The sequence below is a fragment of the Haliaeetus leucocephalus genome, unplaced genomic scaffold, assembly GCF_000737465.1.
Source record: "Haliaeetus leucocephalus isolate CR32 unplaced genomic scaffold, Haliaeetus_leucocephalus-4.0 Scaffold162, whole genome shotgun sequence".
In the NCBI taxonomy this organism is placed as follows: Eukaryota; Metazoa; Chordata; class Aves; order Accipitriformes; family Accipitridae; genus Haliaeetus; species Haliaeetus leucocephalus.
This window is the reverse complement of record NW_010972598.1, coordinates 13086454-13098586: the sequence shown is the minus strand read 5'-3', so window position 1 is coordinate 13098586 and position 12133 is coordinate 13086454. Positions and strand designations below refer to the sequence as shown.

The 12133-nt window shown below is 40.2% G+C and overlaps 1 protein-coding gene across 1 annotated transcript in view; it reads right to left on the bottom strand.

The window, feature by feature from the left end:
• Nucleotides 1-12133, bottom strand: part of DOCK5 (dedicator of cytokinesis 5) — a 64531-nt gene that overhangs the window by 30770 nt on the left and 21628 nt on the right. Inside the window, exons 14-24 of the mRNA XM_010562821.1 lie at nt 12023-12121; nt 11799-11871; nt 10826-10929; nt 9956-10148; nt 8452-8549; nt 7407-7496; nt 6172-6272; nt 3623-3757; nt 2770-2881; nt 1542-1612; nt 439-545 (exon numbers count right to left, since the gene is read on the bottom strand). Coding sequence (XP_010561123.1) covers nt 439-545; nt 1542-1612; nt 2770-2881; nt 3623-3757; nt 6172-6272; nt 7407-7496; nt 8452-8549; nt 9956-10148; nt 10826-10929; nt 11799-11871; nt 12023-12121 — 1183 coding nt within the window. The remainder of the gene's footprint in view (nt 1-438; nt 546-1541; nt 1613-2769; nt 2882-3622; nt 3758-6171; nt 6273-7406; nt 7497-8451; nt 8550-9955; nt 10149-10825; nt 10930-11798; nt 11872-12022; nt 12122-12133) is intronic.

Sequence of the window (12133 nt, the reverse complement as noted above, 5' to 3'; positions counted from 1 at the left end):
ACAGAGCACCACACCTTATTTGTCTCAGGAAGCTCTTCAGCATTCGGTATACATGGATACCACACAGTAGCTTTCTGCTCATAACTTTATCTTGGACACCAAAACATGCTTAAATCCACTTAAGTTACCACTAACAGACTAGAGAGAGTCATAAATAACCTGTAATTATACGTATTGCATCAAACAGTGCACTCTCACCTCCTGCCTCTTTCTAAATCAACACACTGGATCAGGATCCTACAGCATTAGGCATTGTATAAAGACTGAACAGCAAAAAAAGTTTCAGTTGTTCCATGGCAAGGAATATTTCTAAAGATGGATTTAATGGTAGACTACCACTGACGACTGACATAAAGGGCTTGTGAACTTGAAAGACATTTTTGTTTTTAAGGATGCGTGGCCCCATGCAGAACCCAGGGACTTCAATTTGCTACTTACCAGACTGTTTAAACAGATCACTCTCGACTATCTTGGTCATGCAGTTTAGCTTCTGTCGAACTAACTGGTTGTCAGGAATACTTTGGATAAACTTGCTGAAGAGGACACTAGTGTGCAAAACACAAAGTAAGCAGATGGTCAGCATTTTCACCCAATGTGATTCCATCCTACACTTACACTGTCCTGCACCTGGGCAAGTCAAGCAGTTTTGTCACTATGTGGACACGTTACCCGCAAGTGGTCTCCATGGAAATTCCTATGGAGCCCTAACTTATTTTCATGAAACTTAGCAGAGGACTTTTAGTAAAACTGAACAGTATTCAGAAACTGCAGGCTTAAGCCTCTTAAAATGAAGTTTGCATCCCAAGACACACTAGATATATCACAAAAGCTTATAAATAGGCAGTACTATCTGCCCTCCAGTGCCAGCATAAGATAATCGTACTTACTTTCATACAAAATGAAAGCAGAATTTTGCAAAGCTTCAGCAGACCACTGCTGAAACTTGAAACGCAGCTATAAACAACAGCAAGAACACATCCTTCCAGATGCCCCTTTCATCAAGAGTGATGACTCATTTCAATCTGAGATTCCATTAAATTAAATTCCATGTACATTTGCTGTCTGTCTACTGTTTACGAGCAAATTATTTGTGTCAGAACAAGGAAGCATGGTTGGGAGGTTCTGGGCAAAGCTATGAACACCAAAGAACACAAATCCATACAGTGTTGTGAATTTCCTGAATAAATAAAACTTTCATTTTCCCGACCAAGGCTGTGCCTTTGCCACACATTTTGGTTTACCTCAGAAGCAATCATTAAGAATTGGTAGAAACTTGCACAACGTTTCAACATATCACTCCCCAGTCCTCAAATTTTGGTCTTCAGTAAAATTTCAAAGTGCCTCAGAAAGCGCAGTTGAGATGCATAGACTCCTTTGAACTAAACTAACTTCCTTTAAAGCCCTGCAAGCGCTTCCTCAAATTCTTACACAGTATGTGCACCATCATGTCATAATCAGAGTGGCTGTTTTTAGGGAAGTTTCCAAAATTCTTCCCAACAGACAAGCTGGGTTTAGAGGACAAACAAACTTAATATGGTTACCTGAGCTCAACAGGGTCAAACACCAGTTTGACATCATTTACGATGCTTGGCAAATACTTTAAAGCTGCACCCTGCAAGAAAAAAACCAAGGACATGAAACACACACGGAAACTGAGTTAGACTAGCTAGTTCATTCTATAAGGGTGTAAAGTCTCAACAACAATGCGCATAGCTAACATAGCAAATCTAGTCTTTGTCAAGAGCAAGTATGTGGACACTTGTAGACAACTGTCTTAAGTTCAAATTTCTGCATCCAAAGAGCCTCCAGCAACCACACATCTGCAGTGCAGAGTGTAAAAGGTGAAGGAGGAAGGATTTGTAGCCAAGTTCTTTAGTTTTTGCAAACATCCTGCAGTTCCAGGGATTAAGCTGCTTATAGCCTGACATGAAAACCACTAGTCAGTTAAATTGACTCAGTGTTCTGCATACTTTAGCATGTCCACATACACGGTAATAAGTTATCTAGGTAGTAGTATGGCTTTCATAAAAGTAGCATCCAGACAACTAGGTGCAACAGCAACTAAAGGTCTGTTTGGGATGTTCTATGGCTGCTGCCAGCAGGTACTCTGACTGCATGAGAATCAAAGTTGGGCTTTAAATCACCCAAGTGCTAATTAAAAGTTTAGACTCAATCTTTCCTTCAAACAGAGAAAAGCATGTTGGCTAGAAGAACTGAAATACTGCAAGCAATCTAAAGGCCTCATTGCCTGTAGCAAGTTAGCAGCCTCATTGCACGGCTGCTCCGCAAATCCTTAGAGCATAAACAGAAGGTTCGTAATCCAGCTGACAACAGAAAAACAAGGAAGTATAAAATTTAAGATACATTTAGAAGCCATTTGTTTTTTCATTACTTTCATTCCCAGCATTACACTTATTTTTGCAGTAGTTTAACATTTCTGTCTCCATCACCCTCAAGCCTGGTGTTACTGGTTGAAGTGTCTTCCACACTGCAGTAGATTACACCTTCATTGGTTGTTAGCTTTCATCCTAGCAGGTGCTGAAGGGTTTTCAGCAAAGCCACCACTCTCATCTTCATTTGATAAACTTTGGGCTTTAAATATTCCTTTCCTGCCACACACAGTTCATTAAAACAGACATTCAGAGGTGGTGTGACTCATCTGAATGGGTTTTATGTGCCTCAAAGCTTGTCCCTTTTTCTGCCTGCCCTCCCCAACTGTATCAGTTGATCTAATAAAAGATATTACCTCTCCCTGCAAATTATGCATACCTTAATCTTGACAGCCTCCTCTAAAGGCCGATCCATGAGGACATTGAAGGAGAGGAACAGCTTGCGTATTGCATCATTAAATTCATCCCCATCTTCACTTTTCCCATAAAACCTACAAAGAACAGAAAGAGCTAGTTATACACATAAATCTAGGCTAACAGTGTCATAGTAGCTGAAATATGATTTTATCCTGTGGAACAACATCTTAATGCAATCTCCTTCTACAAAGACATGAGTGTAAAAATGGCATCAGGGATCCTGTAGTAATTTCCTGCTGAAATCTGTTATAAGGGAAGGGCTGCACTTTTTAAAATGCCATTGCATCAAATTCTGCTTGGGTTCCAAGAATCAAGTAGCTCATTCTGAATTAAACAAAAAAGCCAGCATGAACATGAGGAAAGGATTCCAAACATTCACTGTAAATCTCTGAAAACATGTTCTGAGGCTACGGTAAAACCACTGTCATTGACCATACCCTAACTGGACAACATGTCATCTTCACCTCACCTAACAAGTAACTGTGTGTGCATTTGTTTCTCAAAGTTTCTTAAGATGAGCAAGTCATTCCATGTTTTCATTTTTTTAATAAACAACAGGTTCCTTTTCAGCACTACCATATGCTGCTTATAGCATGCTACAGGTGACTAAAAGGATTCTCCTCTTCAAATGAGGTACTTCTATTTTTACTCGACTTACTTGCTCCAGTTGTAGACAAAGGGCAGAAAGATACTCTTCGTAATAATTCAAGGATAAAGGATATGCTGAAGAATATCCCCTCCAGTGGTGTTGACTGGAAGTAACTCCACTGACCTTCAAAAGGAGACATTAAGGATGGCAGTGACCTTGGTCTCACCTCAGGTACAATATTCGTGACTGAACAATGAATCGGAATAGGTACTTCAAGGCTTTCAGAGCAGCAAATAGCAATTCTGTCTTGCTGGAGTCATCAGCATTTCCCACGTAACAGTTCAGTACTTTGGTGAGTTTCCTTTGGAAATAAAACAAAAAGGAGAATAGACACAGTTAAGTTCCTGTGTAAGTTCAGCTTCCTTATTCCAGAGAGGAACTACAGCCTAATAAAGAGATAACAGACAGGGGTTCCTCTTCACAGTCTATTGCCTTCTGAAATCTTTGGCTTCATGGGATGCAAGATTTTCATAACTAGTTTATGAATCCTCAGAAAAGTCTACAAATTTGTCTGCAAACTCCAGCTTCTTGATCTGCTTTTCTTTTTCCCTAGAATGAAGTGTTCAGGAAATTGGAAAACCCATTACTATTGAAAGTGGACTGACACTTTCTCCATGTGTTAGCATTCTCATGTGTGGAGCACAAAGGTCTTCTGAAGCAATACCTACTGAGCGCTTTGAGAACTGCAGACAGAAGTTGCATAAACACATTATGAGTATTTGCTATCTAGTCTCTGCCAAATCAGAAGATCAGGATCTTCTGTGAATGCTATGGCAGCTAATATTCAGGCAAAATCCTCTTCCCTTCATTAAACAACTCACAGCACCCAAAGCAGCAAGTAAGTGATAGCCAAGTATACAACAGCTTTTGCACTTGCTTGCTATATTTGCCACATTGCCAGCATAATTCCCTAGTTTGTCTAAGTCTGGCATGTGGAGCACATGAAGGATGCTATATAATATTATAGTCCACTTGGCATTATGCAGATAGCACATTGTCAAGCTAAGCTGGAAAGAAAGGCAAGGGAACAACAAAACTAAGATACGGTGTGCTCATTAATCAGACAAAGAATTTTATTTATAGTGAAGAGAAATAAAAAGGATGATTCTTCCGTAGGTTACAGGGAAGAAGGAAAGGAAATCATATGCAAGCAGTAGTTGCATGGCCAGGGCAGGGAAGAAAGTAGTCCAGGATATGGGGACTTCAGAGCTTTGTGGAATAGTGTTTCCTCACAGGATTATCTTTAGGTTGACAGCCATCAAGAGAGGCTGAATACTCAGGACTAGGAATTCATGCGTATCAGGAAAAGTAAGAAGAGATTTTGAGAGGGGAAAAGGAGTTTGGTTTGTGGTTTTGCCCTCCCTATTGGCCTTAGATTTAACTTTTTAGTTGCCTGTTACCATGAGGGTAATGACCTTTGTGCTGAGGCGCGCTAGATCAAGGAGCTGGAAAGTCAAGAGACCCAGGTATTATTCCTGGCTCTTCCCCCAACTTCCTGAGTATCCTTAGGCATGTAAGCCATGACTACCTATAGCACTTAAACAAATGCCTTAAGCACATGAAGTCAACAGGTTGACCTAAAGGACTAAATTTTCACATGTACCTAAATAAACTGTGCACCAGCTTTTTTCTTTCCCTGATAAAACACAACTAACAATTGTGAGCTTAATTTTTTAAACTGCTTTGAGTTCCACAGATAAAAAACGCTACAGGGAAACAGAATTATTCCTACTGTCCATACCCACACATCCAAATGTGAAGAACTGCAAAATTCTAAACAAATGACAGTCTATGTGAGAGAGTTTCAATATAAAAGTGTAATCTCATGTAATCTGCATGTTAAGCCCCACCATGACATTTAGCCCTTTTCTGAAGTCTGTGGCCTCCTCAACCTGCCTGGTTGTAGGCAGACAGTGGAGGTGAACACCACTCTTATTTCTGCTACCATTGACCTCAGTGTCGCTTGTATTATTTCAGCCACGCATGGTTCTGCTTCTGCTCCCCGTGACCGCATTCAAACATACCCCTAAAACTGTAGCACAGAGTACAAAGTATACAGACTCTTTCAAACTTTATTCTGCTGAAAGTACTTTTGGGGTAGGGTGGATTGAAAAGGTTAGGGCAGGTACTGGCAAGACAAAACATTTCCATGAGCAGCAATACCCTTAAGGCCAGATTTCTTATGAATTTGTGTTCCTTCATCAATTTCCACACCTTCACCACATACCAACTTAACGATATTTTCCGTTGCCTTCTGCATATACCCATAACTGCCACCCCTACCCACCAGTCTTTTAGCAGCAATACTAGACCAAAGCATTCAAAAGTTATAAGGGAGAGATGTATACAGACCGACTGCATTAAACCTGTTTTCAATAGGAAATCAGGCTGAAAAACATGAAGATGCTTTTACAACGCCAACACACACACAGAGGACTACAGGTCAAAGGAGAGTCTGAATCATACTCTCTGATACAGGATTTTCCATGATAGCAGTGTCTTTTCCTTACAGAAAAAATTCTTACAACAGAAACTTTTTACAGGGTAAAAAGAGTAATTACAGGGTTTCTTTCTCTCCTGAAAGCACAGAAGAATAGGGTGGAACACTCTTATCTGGTCTATGCTGCCTTTACCACATTAGCGTAGTTTACTGAAACTATCAGTGAGACACCGTCTGAACAACAGCCTGTGGGGTCTGTGGTTACCAATACTTACACATATGCCAGGGTTGCACTGAAGTGCTTGTAAATATAAGTTTCAAGTACAGGGTTGAAATGCTGGAACTTGATGTCTCCGATCAAAGAAATAATAAATACCTGCCAAAAATTCAAAAGGAAACAGATGTACAAAGCCACACAACCTCTAACTAGCTCAAACATAACTCAGCCTCTAATTGCATGTCATGTGTTTTGCTGGGTCATAGTTTTCATTTGTTTGTTTTTCTAATAGCATTAATGCTACAGGTAGTGTTATTAATATTCTAATAGTCATTAAATATTGTGGTGTGTGCGACTACATCATTGCTCAGAGGGAAGGTAGGTCATAGCAGCATTTGGCTAGAAAATCTTAGAGATAAAGGGAGCTACTTCTCAAAGCAACAACAGTGATACAGGAAGCAGCACTACTCACAGTCTTTCTGTGACATTTTCATAGCACAGGTCAAACAGGCACAAAGCTGCTGAAGGCCGTTTTTCAAAGCTAAGAAACGATGCTTTCCAAAGCTAGAACTCGAGATTCTGATGATTTATACTTATAGCAAACACTCAGTCCTGTTACTTCAATGACGTGTTAGAGCCAGGACATTCTGTGCCCCTACATTCACTCCTCCGACCAATGTCAGCTGGATACATCTGAATTCATATTTCTTCCTGAACTGTCAAGTACGTTATTTGCTGATCAGCATGAAGCACACAGCTTTGTTACTGCACTGCACACCAAAGGCAGTGCCTTTCACACACATACTAAGCAGCCTCTCCAAAGATGAAGAAAAATCCTCGTGAAGTCTTTTGCTCAGTCATTGTAATCCTTCTATAAAGGTTCGGAGGAGCAGTCATCCCTACTGCCCAAGTACTGGGCTAGGATTTAGGGTGCGTAAGTTCTATTCCCGCCACAGCCACAAATCCTCCAACACCATGACCCTGAAGAAATCATTTCACTTTGTGCTTCAGATAGATAATAGGGTTTTTCTCTTCTGTAAATTGCCTTAATGCAAGAAGTTATCTGAAGGAATTACTATAAATTATGTAAACGTTTATTGCTGTTTTCAGTGTGGTTACTAAAAAGCTCAATGTGTATCTCAGTCCTAGCTCCTGAAAATGCCTTAAGAAGTGTTTAAATATAATTTATTTCTCAGAGCAAAATACCAATCACTCATCTAAAGGAAGCACGAGGAAGAGACTGAAAACATGGCTGAAAAACAAACACCCTAAATCCACAAAAGACTCACTCACCAGTGCATCAAACACAAGGAAGTCATAGGTTTCATTTTCTGACATTTCCATCATTATGTTGAAAAGTGCATCAAGGGTGTCTTGCAAAAACTAGAGGGGAAAAAAAAAAATAGTAAAAGGGTGGGAAAAGATGACTACTTCTGGAATCCTGCACAAGAGCCTACTCTTTTGGATCATTTTTTCCTTTCCAGCCTAGCCCAGTTGGACTGTAAAAACTGTCCATGAAAGAACACTTAAAAAGAGGTCTTAGTCCTGTATTCATTCACATGCTTGTCATGATCATCACACTATTCTCCCTCAGTATAGCAAGGAGGATCTTTTCTTACCAGCTCTGAATGGCCCCACTTTTATGTTTTATTGCCTTTTTATCTAGCAAGAGGCCTACTGAATACACTTAATTCTGTCCATATAGTTTAAGCTTACACTGTGCCAAGTCAACTACATACACTGTACTAAGGCATGACATTTTATGTAAAGACTGGTTTGCAATGACACAGCCTTTACTTTAGTTGTTCAGCAGTTAAGTAAAACCATGGCCTTGCATAATCCCAAAAGATCCACACTTGGAACCACAGGAAGTCTTACTTCCTAAATCCTTCAGCAGACTATTTTCTGTGGCACTTCCCCACATTTCAGGTCTATTCCCCACAGTACTCTGACTACAAGCTCTTTGGGCCTTCTCTGCACTCTGTTCCTAGATTGACAGCAATTCCCGAATCACAATGGAGGCCCAGAGCCACTACTGAAAATTAGAAGTTAGGTTTTGAATGTATCTTCTATTTTGTAAGGATACAGGGGAAAATAAAGTCACCACTATCTCCCCGATCCCGGTAACGTTTAGCTTCAGTAATTCTGGTGAATTCCACTAATGAGAGCTCTTGGGGCAAAGTATAACTTTTGTTCTCCTGTTGCTCAGCAGCTAGAATGGCTCTCCTGGCCTATACGGAGAACTTTTGGGTACAACATAATTGCAACCCTTCAAGGTCAACATCAAGCACAAACATAAGTGTTTGCGTAACAAGGAGACCCAAATCTCTATGCATACCTTGACAATTTCTCCTCCTTCCACCTCCATTAGCTTCCTTAGGTTGTGAGATATGTTCTGAGAGTTAGAACGCCAGTTCAACAAACCCAGCAGGTCAACTAGCAAGGACAGAACATCAGCAATTAGAAACAGATTACAATAACAAAGCTGACTTAATGGCTGCAGAACAATACAGAAGTACTAGAGGTTATTTTTAGAATCAGCTTACAAGGAAAAGTCACACTGATGCACAGAATATTACCCCGAGATAGTTCTTTTGTCTTGGCAAGAAAGTTAAGTTTTGCTATGAATGGAAACCCGGGTGTAATTTGATAATACAAGGTATTTGGTAGACAGCTTTGCACACTTCTCATTCACTCAAGAGAAGGTATCTCAAGCTAGGAATTTTATTAGTCCATGACTTTTCTTACTAATGCTTGTGTTTACTTTAGAGCAGCCTCTTGGAGATGGTTCTTAAAGTTAAACCTCTTGTATAAATGACATTAAGCTGCAGAGCTGTACATCACAGTTCTGGGATATCCCAGGACCTCAAGTTTAGTTACAAACTACAGTTGCGGCTTTCAAAGGAGTCTGGCAGGTTTCACACACATCTTGCATGTTAATGAAATATGTACATATCATCTCTGTTCTGAAACTAAATTAATTTACTACCTTCAGATGTAAGAATACACGTGAAACTTAACAGCCTTGACAAAAATGCCGCATTCAGAAACAGAGGTTACATGCAGGAGGGCAGAAAGATGCAACTGCGCTTGGCCTGCACATCAGACAGGATAATGAAAGTCAGATTCAGTCCTCATGCACATGGATGTATCAGTATGGCATTTAACTTAAGCTAACTGGCCAAGCTTAAACAGTGAGCAGAACAGCTCATGCCCATCTCCCAGCAGCTACACAGGTACACCTTGATGGAGCCACAGCTGGTGTCATTTTCACAAGCTTCTTTCCCAAAGTCAGAGAGTATGTTATACCAAGAGCCTTCCAGATCTAGTGGAAACTTCACATCATTTATCAGCAGTTTCCAGCATAAACTGTATTTATTCGCATATATACATCATTCTTCATTTTGACCACTTTGGCAACATGCAAAGCAGAGTTAATGCGTAATAGCATCCTAAAGAGTTCAGTTCTAATTGCTACATTCTTAATAGGCAGAGGAAAGAAGGTAAGTAACCTTAAACATTTATGATTCTGAAAACACACATACACTGTCACTGACGGGTGCCACTTCTATACCTGCTGACAAACCTGTTCGATTTAACATTGGTAGTTTGGATAAAATATTCACATTACATGGTGTCTAGTGGCTGCATAAACGTCTTTGTAGCTTGTACTGGCAACATGATGCCAACAATGCTGGGATTGGGCTGCCATTGACACATGAAACCGCAAGATTAAAGCTAAAGCACTATGCCCACACATGGCAAAAAATTTTGCATAAAGGAAGTGCTGCCTTTACTTCAAATATACAGCATGATAGCTAGGCTGCTAATGCAAAACCTACCATTCTGGGTAAGTTTGGTGGAGCAGATCAAAGTGGCAATCTGGAAGCTGTCTTTTGTACTATCTTTAGTGGGTGTGAAGTTGGCTAGATGGTGCAGGTTTTTCCCCGAGGGGGCCTCCTTCTCTTCTATCTCCGTTTTGGTGCAAGGAAGAGTTAAATAGCATTTAGCATCTTCCATTTTCTTGTTATCACCCTGTTGGTTGAACACAGCAAAGACAAGGGTTATCTCACACTGAGCACACCTTGTCTGACCTCTTGCAGTTCTCATCTGCAGACACACTTCAACACAGTGACAGCCAGAGAGAGCTTTAAATGCCTTTTCATGTCTATAGTTATTTACTCACATTGTCTGTTTGGGTCTCTAACTTTAGGGAACAGAAGTTGCCCATACTGCCAATGAACTAAGCTCTTTTCAGAGTGATTCAAGCCACAGACTTTAGGAGGGTTCCCCCCTGCCCCACTTCACAGCTTTCTACTGCAATGCATTAACTTCTTCCTCTTACTGTGATTAAGGGCACCAGGTTTCTCTGCCCATCACACACTGATACTCCAAAGCAGGTGTTCACCAGGCCTGTTTGTTGCACACTGTCTAGATAAACGATGTTACAGGAAAAGTGCTCTATACAGATACATACAAGGATGTACCGGATTTGTGTACTTGCAGTCAGAAAACCCATCAGTGAAAGCAGAGCTGAGGGTGACTTATTAAAAAAAAACCAAAACAACAAAACAACCAACTGTCCTGTTATCCTAGAAAAATTATTAAAAATCTCTGCAATGATGATGTTTACATTGCTAGGAAAAAAAATCAGCCAAGAGAGCTGTTCTGATTAGTTAAACAGAAGTGAAGGCTGCAAATGCCCAAGCTACCTTGTAAACAATCAAATTGTGTTTGCCATCTTGCAGTGTTGTTCCATCTGCATTCATCAACTTCACAAAGCCCATGCCAAAAGCTCTCTCAGACTTATCCCTAGCTGCAAACAGAAAGAAAAATCTTTATTACAAATTGTCTTATTTATGCCCACGCGATCCATAATGTAGCTCTAACTATGTGCAGCTTCTTCTTTATTTAATAGCATCACACGATAATGCCATGGAGCTAGCAAACTTTGTGATCCACAGTAGAAAGAGCCCTCTTTCTTTCCTTCTCATCTCAAGGCACTTAGTAAGTATCTGCAACTACACAGAAAAATGTCCTCTCTGAAGCATCTCTTGCCGCACAACTTTAGCGGTTAATTGTGCTGCTGGATGGACATATATAATCGTATAGATATTTTGGTTGGGACTTCGCAAATCTGCTTGTGAGCTATGGGTGTGGAATTATACCACGGCATCTCCCAGGTACCTTAAGAGAATTTTTTTCAGAGCCTTTCAAGGACTTAGTCTCAAATTATTGATTTTGTTTCAGGGCTCTGAAGTCCTTTGATAAAACTTCTGGCTCTAACTTTCTCATTTGCCATTCATTAACCTAATTTGAAATCCTCCTATAGCAAGACCATTAGAAGCCCACCAGCCCTTGCACTGAATTTTGTGAAGGCCTTGAAATAAAGTAGAAACAACACCATACACTGAGAAGCCAAAGAAGCAACAAGCATTGACAATTGTCTTTCAAAGGGACTAACATGTTGCTCCCTATCTAATCTTAGTTTTAGAACAAAACCAGCACCAAACCTTTTTTAAGGCTGTAAAAATTCTGAAATTATTTTTCTTTGCTTGCAAGAAAATCCACAAGACTGGAAATACGTAGAAATGCAAGCACTACACCTTTGGTGGATACTCAGAAAATCTCAGTGAGAGTAAGAAGAGCACAGTACTCCTGCAGATCTTCTTTTTTGATACTTACATTCCTGTGATGACCGATGACGGAAAGTGAATCTTAAATGGCAACGACTGACTTCTTCTATTGCAATGGACACCTGCACATGACAATACACAAGGAAAAAATGCAGCACCAGCATTCTCTATCTCCAGTCAATTTACAGGACATTGTTACTGATGTGCCTACTGATTTTAAATTTGTTTGTTTTCTACACAAAGGAAGCAAGACTGTAAATTAGACACTCCTACCTTTACAGTTTCATACCAGCAAGGTTGCTTGACTTGATAATAAACAACAGACTTATATTCTGAGACACCTTCATAACCGGCACCAGGATGGATAGCTTTCTTTGGACAAAA